The sequence below is a fragment of the Carettochelys insculpta genome, chromosome 2 (assembly GCF_033958435.1).
Source record: "Carettochelys insculpta isolate YL-2023 chromosome 2, ASM3395843v1, whole genome shotgun sequence".
Classification (NCBI taxonomy): Eukaryota; Metazoa; Chordata; order Testudines; family Carettochelyidae; genus Carettochelys; species Carettochelys insculpta.
Genome location: NC_134138.1, coordinates 74,559,081 through 74,576,634, shown reverse-complemented (window position 1 = coordinate 74,576,634; position 17,554 = coordinate 74,559,081). Strand labels below are relative to the sequence as shown.

Sequence of the window (17,554 nt, the reverse complement as noted above, 5' to 3'; positions counted from 1 at the left end):
TTCAAAAGAAGAGAGGCAGGAAATGTCGCAGACGGGGTCCCATGGCCAACAAGCCCTTCCGGGGCTGCAGCCAGCCGCCTCCTTTAAAGGGCACCCCCCCGCCCTCCCCTCCACACGAGCTGAGTGCTGCCCAGCTTGTCCCAGCCCAGCAGAGCCCACTCGTGCTGACCATGGAGGCCTGGTGACGGCTCCTGTAGGAGGACGCCCTCATCATGGACGCCCTGCTGGCAGTGCTGTGCACCATTGCTGCAGCTGCACCCAAGCTCATCGGGTGGCTGCAAGGTCCCCCTGGGGCCACGGGGCTCCCCCCACCAGGGCACTGCCAGGCACCCCCGAGTGCCCCGACACCTCTGGACCCCCCCCCAGCAGCACCCACTGGTGGGAGCACGTGGTGCTGGGGGAGTGGGGTGAGGAAAGGTGGCTGCGGAACTTCCACATGTCGAGGCAGACCTTCGAGGAGATCTGCCACTGGCTCGCCCCCGCACTCCGGCACCAGGACACCTGCATGTTGCCAGCCCTCACTCTGGAGAAACAGGTCGCGATTGCCATCTGGAAGCTGACCACCCCGGACTCCTACCGCTCCATGGGACAGCAGTTCGGGGTGGGCAAGGCCACCATCAGGGCTGTACTTATGGAGGAAAGGTGGGGCCGGGTGGGCTGGGGCAAGGGGAACCCTCCCTGCAAGGGGCCGGATGGGGCAGAGGCTGGATGGGAGGGTGCAGGGGCTGCACGGCCAGGGGCCAGATGGGAGGGAGGCAGAATAGGCCCGAGGCGGGGGGGCAATGGCCACCACACCCGCATTAGAGCATGTGTGCCCCTTCCCCCTCTGCAGGTCGTCAGGGCCATCAACGCAATACTGCTCCATAGGGTCATCCGCCTGGGGGATGCGGACAACACCATTGCCGGCTTCCAGGACCTGGGCTTCCCGAACTGCAGCGGCGCTTTGGATGGCACACACATCCCCATCTGCACCCTGCCACACAGTGCCAGCCAGTACGTGAATAGGAAGGGCTACCATTCGGTGGTGCTGCAGGACCTGGTGGACGCGAGGGGCCAGTTCACTGACCTCTATGTGGGCTGGGCCAGCCGTACCCACGATGCCCGGGTGTTCCGGAACTCCAGCCTCTGCCGCCGCATGGGGGCCGGCACCTTCATCCCCCAGAGGGAGATCCCCGTGGCAGAGGACGTCACCATGCCACTGTGCATGGTGGCAGATACGGCGTACCCCCTGCAGCTGTGGCTCATGAGGCCCAACACAGGACACCTTGACCCCACTCAGGAGGCATTCAGTGAGTGCCTCAACCATGCCCACAATGTGGTGGAGCAGCCTTTGGGCACCTAAAGGGGCGCTGGAAGTTCCTCCTCACGCGGCTGGTGGTCGGGGTCCTCAATGTGCCCCAGGTGATGGGTGCCTGTTGCGTCCTCCACAACATTGTGGAGGGAAAGGGGGATGCCTATGTCCCCGGGGGGGACCCTCCGGCTGGCGCTGTCTATGAGCAGCCAGGGGCCACCCCCATCCACCAGGCCCAGCAGGATGGCCACTGCATTCGGAAGGCCCTCAGGCAGGCCTTTGCCGATGGCCACCTGTGACCTGCAGGCACGCCCACATCCCACGCATATCCGTCGCCCACCATCCCTGCCACCCCCACCCCCACCAGCACCGCACCTGCACATCCACCACCCACCAGCCACCGAGAAGCACAGCACGGAGTGGTGAATAATAAAGAAACGTTTATATAATTGGGTGTTCGTGAATAATATGTACAGGGGAAACCTAACTTGGAGGGGGGCAAGGTGCTCATTCTGGGCCGGGGTGGTGGGGCACGAACCCCATCAGCCCCTGGAGCCCGTCCCCACCGGGTGCAGGGTCCCCGGTGGCAGGGTGCCAGTAGCACTGGCAAATATTGCTGGCGGGTAGCCTTGGTGGGGGCAGGCTCAGTGCGGGCAAAGGGGGCATGGCCAGCAGGGGGAGACACCGGGGAAGCCAGGAGGCAGGCCACGGTGGCTGTGTGCTCCCGCACAGCATGGCCAATGCTCTTAAGGGTGTCCAGCAGTCTATCCCAGGCCGCCTTCCGCCACTCCACGTCGGCCCGGGAGAGCTGGAGGTGCTCCTCGGCCTGGTGCTGGGTGGCTGGGTCTTCCTTGGCCTGACGGGGGTGCCTCCGGCCACGGCCCCAACAGCGCCTTGCCTGGGGTGGAGTCCGGACACCTCTGACGGTTGTGGGTGGGCTCTCCGGGATGAGGGATGGCGCAGGGCTCTCCTGGCCCACGGATGGTGCAGCTGTGTGGAGAGGAGGAGAGCATGTCAGTAGTGTTCCCTGGACGGAGGGGACCCGGCTGTGACCTACCTGCCCGAGCCCACCCAATGGGGCCCCCGCCCCTCCCCCAAGGGACACTGACCCCTCCAAAGAGCACCGACCACGCCCCCCTGGGACCAGGCCTCTCAGCCTGGGCGTGATTCCAGGGGTCTCTCCCGCAGGTGGCCCTTCCCGGCCTGTGGTGTGCGGGTCCCGGGCGCCGTCCGGCCGCCACCCCTGTGCGACTTATGGTACTGTCCACTGGGGGCGGGTGCTGGGCATCACTGGTGTGGCACCACGGGGTGTCGCATCCCATGTGGGGGCTGGCCTGTGTGCAGCCCGGGACCACCAGTTCCGTGTGTGGGCGCCTAGCCATTGCGTCGCCCCCACCCTGTGGAGTAGGTGTGCGCCCCTCCCTGGACGTACCTGAGGGTCCCTCGGCGACGTCTGGAGATGTCCGGCCCTCGGTCGCCCAGCTGGAGGAGCGGGAGGGGATGACTATGGTCAGCTCCCCCTCCTCACTTGACCAGTCTGTGGTCCCCTCGCCCCCCTGGATCCCCGATCCGGGCTGCTCCTCCTTCTCCTCTGCCTGCAGCTCCTCCCCGGAGGTGTCCAGGAAGGCCACTGGGGGGTGAACTCTCCTGGGGGCCCAGGATGCTCCGGAACTCCCTGTAGAAGGGGCATGTTGCTGGTCCTGCCCCGGAGCGTCCGGCCTGGTCCCTGCCCGGGCATAGCCCTGACACAGCTCTTTTACTTTGGAGCGTACCTGCTCCACGGTATACTCCAGGTGGCCCCTGGTGTGGAGGCCAGAGGCCGAGGAGGTCCCGCAGCTCCCACTCCATTGCAGGAGGGAGCCCTTTTTCCACCCCTGGGAGCCTTGTGGAGGCTCAGAGCAGGGGCAGGGAGCTCACGGGGGGGCTGGCTACTTGCCATGTGGCTGCTGGAGCGTCAGGCTGGAGCGCATGTGCAGGCTGCTCCTAGCACACTCTCAGCTTCCTGCCATGGGTTTCCTGCGTGCGTGCGGCTTTAAGGCAGCCAAACGCAGGGACCATAGAGCCCCGCTGCTGCTGGCCCGGTGCTCCAGCTGACCAGCGCCATGGTGGACCTGTATTTCAAAAAAGCAGACTGTGGAGCGCCTACATGTGTACTCTTTCAATTTACTACTTCGAAAGGGAGCAATCTTCCTGATACAGGATCGGGGTTCAGATTTCAAGGTCTGCGCCCCGTTCTTTCGATTTTCTTTCAAAAGGTGGGTTTACATGTGTGGATGCTCCTCCTGCTCTTTCAAAAAAGGGCCCTTTATTTCGAAGTTTTTTGTACATGTAGACACAGCTAAAGGTTTTAGGATATGAAGACTGAACTTAAAGAGTTTCAGGGCCTTATTTTGGATTCAGCAGACAGTTCTGACCTTTCTTCCAAGAGGAAAGACTCAAGCCTCATGAAAGTATGGAAAGACTAGTATCTTCTATCCTCCACAGGACTGGTGGGAAACTACTAGCAAAGTGTTTATAGCCCGTTTTATGTTTCCTCCGTGTGCTTTCGTGCTTTAAACCAATGTCCTCAACTGAAAAAGCTGTTTGGGTCATTTGTAGCCATTAGAATACCCTGGTCATAGCCCTGGAGAAAAAACTGGGGCAGGATATTAATCAGAACTGTTTGGGAAGAGTCACAGTGAGTGCAAGGAGACCGCACCCAAACTCCTGTCTTGAGAGCAGACACTCTCTTTTTGGGTGAGAGTGTGGGGTGCCTTCCTCTGCAGCATGGGTTACTTGCAGGTTTAAACTAGTGTAAATTGTGAATTCTATGTAACTTGAAGTCTTTAATCCATGATTTAAAGACTTCAGTGATTTGGCCAGGGAGTAGGGTCTACTTTCAGTAGTGGCTGGGTCAAGGTCTGTGGCCTCCGAGATGCAGAACTACAACTAATCTACTACTCTGGTCAACACCAGTAGGTCTCTAATCTACAGTCAGCTCTTTCCCTTCTTATCTAACTGAAGCACAGGGGAGATTTATTAAGTTTTGGATGTGCCCTTAAGTGACTCCATCCAGATGCTTCAACTACCTTGTAGTAAGATTTCCCTAGACCCCAGAGAGTCAGGGCCTTAATCATTTTAGGGTTTATACATCTCCCATCCACCACTCCCCTGCTGCATGACACAGCTATTGAAAAGAACATTCTACCCTATAATTAGGTACAGTTCATTCTGTACCTCTCTGCTTGGAGTTGTCTTTCTTCACCTACTTCATCATTTGCGCCCATTTCTTCTTTCAATCTAATGGCTTAAGACAAGTTTATAGAGGTTAGCCATAATCAACTCTCTAAAAGTCTATCATTACACTGGGAAAAACTCCACATTAGCCCTGCAAATCTTTCAAAAAGTATCTTGTTATGAACTGCCACTGTGGCGTATGGTACAGCAAATTCAACATAAATGTATTCCATAATTCATGACTTGAATAGAATCTACTCTGGGAGCATGATGCATTGCTCTAGCTTCCATTGTCTGTCAAAACAGAAATTATTTTAATTTAAAGACTGAGTAATAAATAGCAATAATTTCAGCATCACTAAATATGCCATTAGATGAGCATTAACTGGCAGTAAAAAGAAGCCAATGAACTGGCCAGTGGAAAATTTCAGATTTGCAGGGGAAAAAGTGCTAATGGTACGTTTCTAACCTATATCAAAATTCCAGTGTTGTTACAGCATCACAGTTGAACTAGAAAGGCAAAAATTTAATACCTATCTTCAGTTTACCAGATTGTACAATTACAATAAAATTTCTATTATCTGGCACACCTGGGGAACTGTGGGTGCTGGATAATCAAATGTGCCAGGGTAATCCAATGTGCCGTTTATCCAGATGCTGGATAAAGAAGCCTTTACTGTAAGAATTGTCATTATTGATCATTCAATCAGAAGGCATCCAAAGCATTATTTTAATAACTTGCCCCTTAAACACAATAGTTACGTATCATTCTTGGCAACACCTTCAGCAATGTCCAAGAACAGTTGCCTATGTTTTTCCCCTCCATTTGTTTCAATCTTTTTGTGATTCCTTTACCTTATACATTGTTTTTAGTGTTAAATGTATTGTTTCTTTCCCCACAACTGGACATTTTCTATTCTGCTGCACAGATCCACTGGTAGTTTCACAGAGGTAGGTTACATGTACTTTCACACTCAGTCTGTACACAGCAAAGTAATTTCAGGAGTCTACTCCAGTTGCAATTTCAGTTTTATTTGTCTGTTGGATATGTCTAAATAGTTCATATCATACAGACTTAAACACAAAAAGCCTATACAACAAAGGGTATAGTTAAGATCTAAAAAGTACTGATACTGCATTTTGTTTGATAGCTGGGTTTCAATACTTCTTAAATGAAAGGGACAGAGTCAGGTCAAATTTGGCCCCAACCAAAGTAAAACCACGTTCTTCAAAATCGAAGAACAACATAAAGGCTGCATTTATACTACATTCTCGCTTCAGAAGGGGAATGCAAATAAGGCCAATCAGAAATGCAAATGTACTAATTTGCATGTCGTGCATCTCATTTGCATAATGGCAGCCACTCCCTGTTCCAGAAGTGCTGTTTTCCAGGGCGGGGAAGTGCAGCAGCAAGGGGACAAGCAGTATAGACAGGATTCATTTGACAGAAAACCACACTTTCAAAAGAACCCTTCTCCCTGAAAAATGTAAGGAAGATGGGTTCTTTTGAAAACGCGGATTCTTTTCGAATGAACCCCATCTACCCTGCTTGTTTTTTCCTGAAAACAGCTCTTCCAGAAGTGAGTGCCCGCCCTTATGCACATGAAGCACACAATATGCAAACTAGCACTTCATTTGCATTTCCCTTCCAACCCCAGCTGTGCAGCCCTGCCCCAGTGCATGAAATCCTGAAAGCAGCAGATTGGCTAGTCTGCCTTCACTGTCCAATTTGAGAATAATGAAAACATAAAATACCTAACTTACACAAAAACAAGTTTTAATAAAAAAAAGTCTCAGTTTCAGTAGTCTAATGTATTAAACAATATTTTTAAAATTCATTCTTACATCATGATAGTGTCCCCCTAATTTTTCAAAAAGATCACAAACCAACAAAGACTTTGGAAAGGACATTTGTTTTCACACGACATGGTTTTCTTCAAGCTTAAACATGACACTACTGTAGAGATCTGAAGTTTTTGCACCTCATATAATGTACAGATGTTCATTTCGCCATACAGTCTCTACACTTAATACGAAACCCCGATCTTGCAAACATATGCACACAAGTCCCATTTAATTAAATACTACTAAGATGTGTGTAAGGTAAGGCACATGCATACAAGTGTTTGCAGGAATTAACCAAACTGTGACAACAGAGTTAAGTGAAACAAAGCTGTTTGCCTCTTTAACAAAGTGTCATTTTTGTTTTATTTTCTTTTGTGTTGTAAAGTCCCACAAGAAGATGGCACTATAAAAAACACCCTCTCCTTCCTCAATTTGTCATCCTCCTCCAATTAAAGAACACTTCCAGACATTAATGTTGCAGTCACTGACAGCATAAGGACTTATCTAAAGGAAATATTTAAGGTGTTTATTATTAATGAACAAAAGTAGTCCAGTCCTGCAACTCTCTACTCAGGCAACCCCTCCACTCACTTCAAGGAGGGTGTTATCTAAGCAAAGCCTGCATGATTCACAGCAAGTCATAATTTAGGAATTCTGATGTATAAAAAAAAGTATCTAGTTTTCTACAAAAATAGTTTAGGGAAGTACATATATATAAAAAATTATAAAGGCTGTTTATACTGTTGATTGTGGTGAAACTCTGAAAACACAAGCTGCAGCCTATTTGTGACTTAAAATTTGGAACATTGACATTTTAGTCTTCTCTCTGAAAGTTAGGCATTCAGTTTGCTGTACCAAAAAAAATCTTGTAGACTGTTCACAGATACACAGGTCTACAGTCTTTAGTCAGGGACAAAAAACAAATAACAATTCCCCCACCATGTGTTTCTACCCTGAAAAATGACTTCATAAAAATAGTATTATGGGTTTCCATAGGTACAGTAGAAGCTTAATTATCCGGCATACCCCAGGACCACAGGGGCAGCCCCACAGTGGCCAGTCCTGGGGAAGCTGCCCTGAGCGCCTGTTAATAGAATATGCCGACTATCCAAATGCAGGATAACACAGCTTTTACTGTATTGTGTCTTACTGGTTTCTGTAAAAAGTTTGCTCAGTTTCTCTGGCATTTTTGTTCGAGTAAAGCTATAGCCTTGCAAACTCTTTCTGGCCTTCAGCAGTAAAGCTGGATTCTTTCCAGAGGAAGCATTACCACTAGCCTCTAAAGGTTCTACATAGAAAGCTAGATGATTAGTTATACCTGTTTATGTGAACATCTTTAAATGTCATTCAAGTTTGTATAGGCATTACCACAGTCATAATGGGTTTTCAAAGGTGTCGTTCAGGTTTTATTTGGTATGATAATCATACCAAGTTATTATGGTAATTATACTTTTTTGACTAAAAAAAATCAACATTTTTATTTGAAAATTTAAGATGGAAGTAATTGAGAGCATGAATGCAGAAGCCTAAAATGTAATTTTTATGAAGTTACTTTTCACTATAGCACTGCATTTAATTGAGAATTACTTTAGTGTGAGTTTTGCCTGAGTAAGATTTCAGGTTTGGGCTCAAGTTTGATACTGGTCACTGGAAAAAAAAATTGTTCACAGCTCATGTTAAACTATACAGAAAACATCTGCATTAGAAGAAGTATTATCATTAAGAGTGCATTAATAACTAATAATATGATCCTCAAAATTAGTTACAGTTTTGAAAATATAACAAATACATGTGGAGTTTGTTAGTACCACACACTAGTCTTCCTTCTGCTGTGCCTCAAATCGTTCCATTAAAGCCCTAAATACGTTTCCTGGTATTTTCTGGTGTCTGTCTATTAAAGACTGGATTGCGCCCTTTGCCTGTTTGGAAAAAAAAATAGAAATTAAATTGTAAGGAAGTCAACTGTTCTTTTTTATATTACACAAATGGAAAAATGCAGCAATTCAGAGGCAGTTTCTGCACAGGCCACGTCCTTCGGAAGTGGCATGCTAATACATGGAGCGAAAGATGCTAATGAGGCCCGGATGCAAATTCCCCATACCTCATTAGCATAATGTCACGTGATTTGGAGTCCGCAAGAAGGACTTCCTTCTGGAAGCTCCCCCAGGGCCACGCTTCTACACGGCATTTTGGAGTCTGGAAGAACGGTCTCCCAGACTCCAAATCACTTGATGTTATGCTAATGAGGCACGGGGAGTTTGCATCCGTGCCTCATTAGCATCTTTCGCTCCATGTATTAGCATGCCACTTCCAAAGGAAGTGGCCTGTGTAGAAACAGCCAGAATAGCTTTTCATCCTTCTAGTGACTTCAAAATGCAGGGTGTAATATCTACTTTAAAATGAAAACTGAGGGACGACTTGTAGGCTCTTTATCAAAGAAACCACTTACAATTATTTTATTACATATGACAAAGATCCCTGGTAATATCTACATTTGATAAGCAAACATAGTAAGTATAAATGGCAAAACATGAGAAGTACATGCTAACTTACATAACTACTTAAGCATGTAAAGTTTCCACAAAAATAGAGGTTGAACCTCTCTCATCCAGCACCCTTGGGACCTGACCAGTGCCAAACAAAAGAATTTACCAGACTACGGGAGATCAAAATTGTCTAACACATTAACACCACTTCCACTGCTTACTTGGCTGTTAGAGGACATTTAGGGGTAAATTAGAACTACATAATACCATAAAATACAGAGCTAGAACTGGTGGCTGTAAACAAAGTTTATGGGACCACAGGAAAAATGGCCATACCCATGATAAATCGTCGTCTGGCTAAATAAAATCATGCTGGATTACAGATGCTGCCGGACAAAAGAGCTCCAGATTAGAGAGGTTCAAGCTGTATAAAAAAATTATGCTAATGATGTCTCATATCATGATGGATGTATAATATACTGGTTATTCGAATGTCTCAGAGGACACCTAAACCCATTGGATTAACTGGTTTAGTTGTCATGGGAGATTGTACAACAAGTTTTGAACTAAATGCAGGCACACACTAAGTAAAAATGACTTCAGAGCCAGATGTGCAACGCCTTTAAATTACACATATCACACCTAATCTTCTAAAGCCTACTAGCTCTGCATCAATATGGGACTAGTGCTTTAGGCAATCCATGGAGGAAATATCTGAACTTTTGTTTAATGGGGTTTGGATAATACCTAAACATGTCAGGTGTCATCTTTAAATAAATATATTCAAGGAAACAAAACAGCACAAATGTAGCACTTTAAAGACTAACAAAATGAGTCTTTAAAGTGCTACATTTCTGCTGTTTTGTTTTGTTGGAGTACAAAGTAACACGGCTGCCTCTCAATATTCAAGGAAAGAAAACCAGCTATTGAGATCTATCATTTTTATACTGGTATAATCAAAATGTTCATGAACTAATAAAGGATCTCCTTTCAGAATATTGATTGTATAAGTACATATTTAAAGAACTTCTGATTAGTCTCCTATAATTATTGTTGACTGCACCATTCATACCTGTCAGTGCACCAAAGCTCTTCATTCCTTAACTACTATGCACTAACAAAGGCTAATCGTAATTATATGAACGGAAAACAATCAATCATAAACCAGAAAAAGATGATTGAACTAGTTATGTATGAACATACTAAATTTAAAGAGCTTATGCATGTTGGGTAGTTGTAGGTGTGAGGAGAGCAAGAACTAGAATTTGAACTTGGTGGGAAGTGAAGAGATCATTTTGCTTTAATCTGATTTTACTTTCTGTTAACATCCACAACTCTCAGATCAAGCTTTCTTTTACGAAAGCCAAGAAACAGGGGAACCTCCCTTGAGACAGATGTCAACAACTTTCATAACCAATAGAAGAGATAACAGCTATTTTCACTGAGCTAGAATTCACAATAGAACTTTAAAAAGCTGTCATTCTGATCCAGATAAAAACCACACACCGCTTCAAGGAACTAGAACCTATTTCTGTGCCAGACTTCCTTAGCTTTAATATATGAAATATCTGCAAAAGACAGAAGATGGTTATAAGAATCTAACAATGAAGAACTCTACCATGAAGTCTGACAAAATAAGACAAGGATAGAACAACTACAGATGCGTGTTAGTGGGCCTCATTGCACTATGTAAACACCTGGCATACACCAAGACAAAAACCACTTACTTGAAAACTAGTATCTAATATAGTAGAACCCCAAGATACATGCACTCAAGTTGTACAAATCTTGGGTTAATGCAACTGAGTGGCAGGGATCAGTTTCCTGTGTTTTGTGAGCCGCAGGGAGCTGCTGCACTGGTCAGTTTCCAGGCTCCCCCAAGTAATGTGGAATTTGACTTCCATGGGTTTGCGCAGGAACGCAACCTCTGTGTAAGTCAGGGATCTACTGTAATAAGCTTCCATGATTTTTAACTCTGTCACTCTGAAGCCTAGAATTTCCACTGAGTAAGTGTGAAGGGACAGAAAAAGTTACAAGCAGGGTGGATAGATCTTTTTGCTTAGAACATTATCAGTTTTAATCCTCACTAGAATCTATGATTTATTATTACTACTATGGTTTATTAAGTTCTCAGATGTTTTGACTTTATGAAGAATACCTATGCAACAACCATGCCAAGAATCCTAAATCACCAGTACTACCACCCTTACACTGCAGGTAATTTGCATATAATAATTTCATAGGCTAGCAGAGAGAGACTGTACAGATAGTGAATCTCCTGGCACAACAATCACAGCTCAGCAGGTTCAATCATCACTGGGTTTCACAACCTCTTACCATTGAAAGCTCTCCTCCTTGTTTAAAACACATTCAGCACTTCATAACAGCAGAGGCTCTCAGCTACTAGAATTTTAAATCTTGACTGTTTAAGACCGCAAGCAGAACGATGGCCAACCCGCCCCTCCCCTGCAAAAAAAACTCTTACCTTTTCAGACAGTTCTGCAGCAGTCATATTTGGATCATAAGGAATTGGATCTCCAATATATGTACGAAATTTGACTGGAAACCCTCCATATATAGGAACAACTGGCAATCGAAGACGTTCATACATCAACCTAAATAACCCTGTTTTTTAATTTAAAAATATTAATACGCATTTTTGGAGGTGGTAGATAAATTAACTTGTAAAGTAACCCAGGCCTCTTATCTGAGGTTGTCAAATGAACAAAAGTATCTTTGAACTGCTATTCTACCTTTGAGCGTCACTTTGCAAAAATAGAAAAGAAAAATAGAAGAGTCACAGCCAAGGCAAGAATAATCTGCACACTTTTCTATGATGCCTGGAAGGAAATTATTTAGAGTTCTTACTGCCAACAGCAAAACCTAATCCAGTGGCTGCCACTGTAAAGGCAAGGAGAGCTACTTAAAAGAAATGGGAATTCAGGTTAGTAGAAATAGCCCCTTCAAAACCTTGTAGGAACATATGGCCAGAGACGGGGTAAGGAAGAGCAAGAGCACAGATAGGTCAGCAACCTCTCCTCTGAAATATCTCACGGGAGAAAAGGAAACGGACACCCCCAGGGCTCCCTCCTTAACCCACATCTCTCCAGGGCAGGAGTGGTATACCTATTTTTTAAAAATATTCTCCAAATAACCCCAACGAAACTAAAATGCTTCACTGTGTGCGTATGGTTACACACATTCAGACCTTCCCTGCTCTCCCCCCGCCAAGGGAAAAATATGAGGAGAATGAACCACAGGTGACCTATTAGTCACACTGCTTAACGTGATCCTGGATGATGCTCTGATACTAGGATAATCAGGCCAATACAAGAACCTATAGAAGAATAGATTAGAATGTAAAATACAACTAGCTACCTGAATTTCCACAGTTTGGGTTCTGGGGGAATGGAAAGGAATCCTTAAATCTGAAAAGGCCTAGGTGGCCGAGAGCAGGAAAAAAATTTTATATCATAACTTCTATTGTAGGAAGAACTGGAGTTAACTGCCAAGGCATAGAGAATGTAGCATTTTCAGAGATGGAGCTTTTTTGCAAAAGTCACCTTTGTTCCTGTACCTTTAGAATTACAGAAGGTAGCACCATGACTAAGCTTGTGTTTCTAGTGTAAAGGATCTCTGTGTTTCATCTCCAGTGATTCTTTCCTGAGCTGGTCTCCCTCTGGTAACCAGGGGAGTGATCTACAGCACTAGAGGCTCCAGTCTCTTTGGGGATGTTGGTTTCAATTTCATCTTCACCATAAGCCACCTTTACAAGTCAAACTAGATGATCATAATGGTCCCTCATGGCCTGGAATCTATGAATCTTGAATTGTACATTAATTAATGTTTGGATGTCTATTTTGTAGTACATGGAAAATATGTGGCTACCTTGTACTTCTCCATTTGATGTATGGGCACTCTGTGCCCAGAATTCTCCTTCCAGTCAAGATCAGGGCCAATGTCAGGAGGAAAGATTGCTTTGTTTGCTTGTAGTACTATGAAACAGGAGAAGGAGCTGCTGTGATTGAAGCAGAAGGCAGTACACAGACATGTATGGCTCATGCAGTAGTCCTCTGGCTCCAGGCAGATGGGGGAGCCTGGAGGAGAGATGTGGCTAACGCAACTGGCACTGGTGGCTCAGCAGAGACTTAGTCAACTAGCTGTCCTACATACAGACTCTGCGTGTGTGTGTGTGTGTGCGCGCGCGCAGGCGCTGCAACAACTGAAGGGGAAGAGGTAAGAACCAGAATACAAATATATTTCCATGTAAGTTTTCTACCTCATTAGCCATTAGACTGAACAGTTGGTTTTTCACCACTTTTATATAAGGATAGGCGGCAATTAAAGATAGAGCATTTGAAAAAAAAACCTAAAAGGAACAGGAAGTCTGGTACCAATCATTAAAAAAATCCGGAGTAGACATAGCAGACATGTTAATGTAAAAGAAATAAATCATTTTAAAAGTTTGTTCTTCAACATGCAAACCGTGGGTTCCTTTATCAAGACTTGTCACTATGTACAGAATTACTTTTAAGGAACCATCTAATATAACGCTAATGGCAATACAGTAAATTCTTTCGTATCCAGCATTCTATCATCCAGAACCCTCAGATAGCCAGTAAGTCTATTGTAATTATGTTGTCCATAAGTATAGTACGCTGATAGTAAATACAAATAAATACAGCAAATGCAGTATAGCCGTGTCTACACTATCCCAAAACTTACAAATGGCCATTTTGAAGTTTACTAATGAAGCGCTGAAATACATATTCAACACCTCAATAGCATGTCGGTAGCTGCAGTACTTCGAAATTGCTGCAGCTCGCCGCCACACGGCTCATCCAGACGGGGGTCCTTTTTGAAAGGACCCCGGCAACTTCAAAATCCCCTTAATCCTATGGAATCCCTTATATCCTATGGAATAAGGGGATTTCAAAGTTTCTAAGGTCCTTTCGAAAAGGACCCCCCCGTCTGGATGAGCCACGCGGTGGCGAGCCACGTCGATTTCAACGTGCCGCAGCTGCCATCATGCTAACAAACCACTGAATATGTATTTCAGTTCTTCATTAGTAAACTTCGAAATGGCCATTCGCATGGCCATTTCGAAGTTTTGGGATAGTGTAGCCTATAAGTATACAGCGTACAATACTACTGTTGTTGGTAAATAAAGTACTCTGCATACATTTTTTTTTTTTTTGTTTCTTAAGATCTATCTTGTTTTTCATTAGTGTTACAAGTGGCTATGTATATCTCTCTATTATCCAGAATATTGGAATCTCTGGCAACCTTCTGGTCCCAGGGCTGATGGATATGAAAGAATTTACTTCATCACAATTTGACAACACAATTCCTTATTTCATATCCTTAGAGAATAGCAACACAGCCTAATCCCTGCAGAAACAAGACTGTATAACAAATGTAAATACAGATTTAGATGAAAGAGTATTTCTGAGAGTTAAAAATAAAAAAAATAGATACTTTATGTCTTACTTATTCTTCCTAACGTCCGAATTCCTTCTCTAACATTTTGTGTGAACATAGGAATGATGGGCTACAAGAAAACAGAAACGTAAGAATTTAGTGAAAATAAGTGGAAGTCTGTTTTATACAAAAAGCAGTCAAGTAGCACTTTAAAGACTAGCAAAATAGTTTATTAGGTGAGCTTTCGTGGGACAGACCCACTTCTTCAGACCATAGCCAGACCAGAACAGACTCAATGGTCTGAAGAAGTGGGTCTGTCCCACGAAACCTCACCTAATAAACTATTTTGCTAGTCTTTAAAGTGCTACTTGACTGCTTTTTGTTTTGATAGTGTATAGACTAGCACGGCTTCCTCTCTGTTTCTGTTTTATACAGTGTTTAGTTGAACACAAACTTGTAACTTATTCTATAAATACATTGATAGACAGTTGGTTTTTCAGTCAGCAACAAAATGTTTTACATCAGGCGTGTCCAACCTGCGGCCCACAGGCCGCGTGCGGCCCTGGACAGCTAGTAATGCAGCCCCACAAGATTGTAAACTTTTAACATTATTATGTGATTTATATACATTAACCATATTACATATTTTGTACACGGCTCAAGACTATCTTCACTCAATGCAGCCCAGGCAAGCCAAAAGGTTGGACACCCATGTTTTGCATGCTATTTTACCATAGTTTGAAAGGTCCAAATTAGAAGACACCACCTACTAATACAGAGTTAATACAGTTAGTATATTTAAGTCTGTCAATCTTCTTAAAGTCATGTATTGTCTTAGAACCGCAGTAGCATTTAGAACAGGATCCTACAAGCATTTGAATATTTGTGACTTTACACAGCTGAGCAGCCCTCTAAGCTTAAGTAAGCAGTTTTAGATGTGTAGAAATTTGCAGGATTGGGATCTTTGTGTGCTTAAATTAATAGAGCTGTCATCAACATTATTTTCTAAGAACTAAATTAAACTAGATGAAGCACCCTTACTAGGGATATAGTATCACAGAACCAAAGGGTTAGAACAGACCTAAAGAGGTGGGACTACCCCCCGCTGAAAGCAAGACCACTCCCAAGTAAATTATCCCAGCCAGGGCTTTGTCAAGCCAGGATTTAAAAACCTCTAGAGAAGAAGTTTCTACCACCTCCCTAGGTAATCCATTCCAGAGCTCCACCACTCTCCCACTGAAATAAAGAATTAATTCCTGGGGCAAGCTATGGGAAGTTGTGTTAACATTTACGTTTTTTGTTTTTTTTTAACACTATCCATACATTTAATGATGCTGTAAAAGTTAAAATCAGGCTGTCAAATTTCCAAAAGCTTTTGGTGACCCTATTTATTATGGTTTATTTAATCTCAAATTGGTCTAACTTATCATAAACACATACATGCATGTACAAACACATACAATTACCTAACATTTGTAGCCAGAAGATTCCTGTTTCTCTCATTATAACTGTCTACACTAGCACTAAACTTCAAAATGGCCATGCAAACAGCCATTTTGAAGACTACTAATGAGGCACTGAAATGCATATTCAGCGCCTCATTAGCATGCCGCCGGCCGCAGCTCTTTCAAATTTCTGCTTTTCGGTGCCGCGCGGCTTGTCCAGATGGGGTCCTTTTCAAAAGGACCCCGCCAACTTTGAAATCCCCTTATTCCTCCGCTGATAGGAATAAGGGGATTTCAAAGTTGGCGGGGTTCTTTCGAAAAGGATCCTTTTTTCGAAAAGGATTTCAGCACCTCATTAGTAGTCTTCGAAATGGCTATTTGCTAGTGCTAGTTTCGAAGTTTTGTGCTAGTGTAGACATAGCCTATATTTCTCATGTGGAAGACACAATATGTTGTCTCCTATTTCCTAATAATTAACATATTGTAGAACAGCTTAGTAGCATAAGCAAAATGGAATCCACGGAAGTCATTTATAGCAAGACACACTATTGATTTTGAACCTCAAAAGCAGTCAGATTTTAGTTACTGGACTCTGAAACTTTGTGATTAAAATAAATGCCAGGGTAATATATCACCAATAGTTTTAAAAAAAAAAACAAAACAAAAAAAAACAAGCATTTTAAGGAAAGATATTCCAATACTACATTACAGTACTACTACAAGTTTGTGACGTGAGCTTGTGGAAAATAAAACTTAGCTGAATTTCAATACAAGACAAGAAATAAAACAATAATATGGCTAAATATTGTGACAAAGTCCCTTGTCAGCCTCTGTGGGTCCCTGCACTTCCTGGCAGATTTGTGCTGCCTCAGAGACTCACAGAGGCCCCCCTTTTGCCCAGACCCTTCCAAACGCAGGGGTCTCCGCTTAGCAAGCCATCCTCATCATAGGCAGGACCAGTACAGGGAGAATAATACCAGTCCCTTTGCAGGCCCGCGCCTACTCCAGTAAAGTGATCCCTCGGGGGAAGGGTGGAGGGAGTCCAGACCCACCCTCTACCCTGGACTCCGGTCCAGCGTCCCTATGAGAACAAGAGGCAACTGGCAGGACCTTTACCCCTGCCCCAAAGTAGTAGCCTCACCCTGGGCCACTTCACCCACCACTTCCCCGTGGTACCTTTTCGCTGTGCTCCTGCTCCTCTGGTGCACCTCCCAAAACCTTCCCCCCCCGCTACCAGATGGGGAGCCTTTTATAGGAAGCACAGGGCCTATCTGACCAATGAGGGCCGATACCTAATAAGGCCCCAGCTGCCTGTCCTAATTGGGCCTATTCAGGGAACAAGAATGCATTAGCCCACCAGCCGGCATACGTTCCTTCTAGAAGGCTCCTGCAGCTACCAGGCAGCGGTCTGCCACAATATGTATTTCTTAAAGAAACAGCAGAGGAGTGAGAATCATAATTTAGTTACAAAACTTAGGAAGAGAATATTTAAAGTACCTCTAACTTTGGAAACATTTGCTTTACTGTGCAGAGAAAAACAGCTTTAGCCACAGGGAAGGACCTAAAAATCTGACCATCTTTGCTTTTGTTTTGTAATCCTCCACATACTCACTCACCACTTTTGCATCAATTGCCACCTGAGCAAAACCCGTACGATTACCCCACATAAGAGCATAGGTTTCATCACTAAAGAGTGCTTCTCGAAGTCCACCTGGAGAGATAGCCAGCAAGTGACCATTCTTCAGCGCTCTAACACATTCTTCCTTTGGTCCATGCATAACACCAAATACATCAAGTAAAAGTTTAAAACCTGCAAGATATGTAAAAAATAAGTTATTAACACTGAGCAT

At 44.5% G+C, this 17,554-nt stretch overlaps 1 protein-coding gene across 2 annotated transcripts in view; it reads right to left on the bottom strand.

Annotated features, from left to right (window-relative positions):
• Positions 1-5,518: 5,518 nt before the first annotated feature.
• Positions 5,519-17,554, bottom strand: part of LOC142009324 (DGAT1/2-independent enzyme synthesizing storage lipids-like) — a 38,369-nt gene continuing 26,333 nt past the window's right edge. Inside the window, exons 4-8 of one of the 2 annotated variants that reach the window (XR_012644432.1) lie at positions 17,321-17,514; positions 14,329-14,389; positions 12,727-12,833; positions 11,324-11,463; positions 5,519-8,271 (exon numbers count right to left, since the gene is read on the bottom strand). Coding sequence is in view for 1 of the 2 variants with exons in the window: in XM_074987173.1 (XP_074843274.1) it covers positions 8,167-8,271; positions 11,324-11,463; positions 14,329-14,389; positions 17,321-17,514 (500 nt within the window). In the remaining variant the exon portion in view is untranslated. The remainder of the gene's footprint in view (positions 8,272-11,323; positions 11,464-12,726; positions 12,834-14,328; positions 14,390-17,320; positions 17,515-17,554) is intronic. The other variant, XM_074987173.1, reaches the window with a different exon arrangement.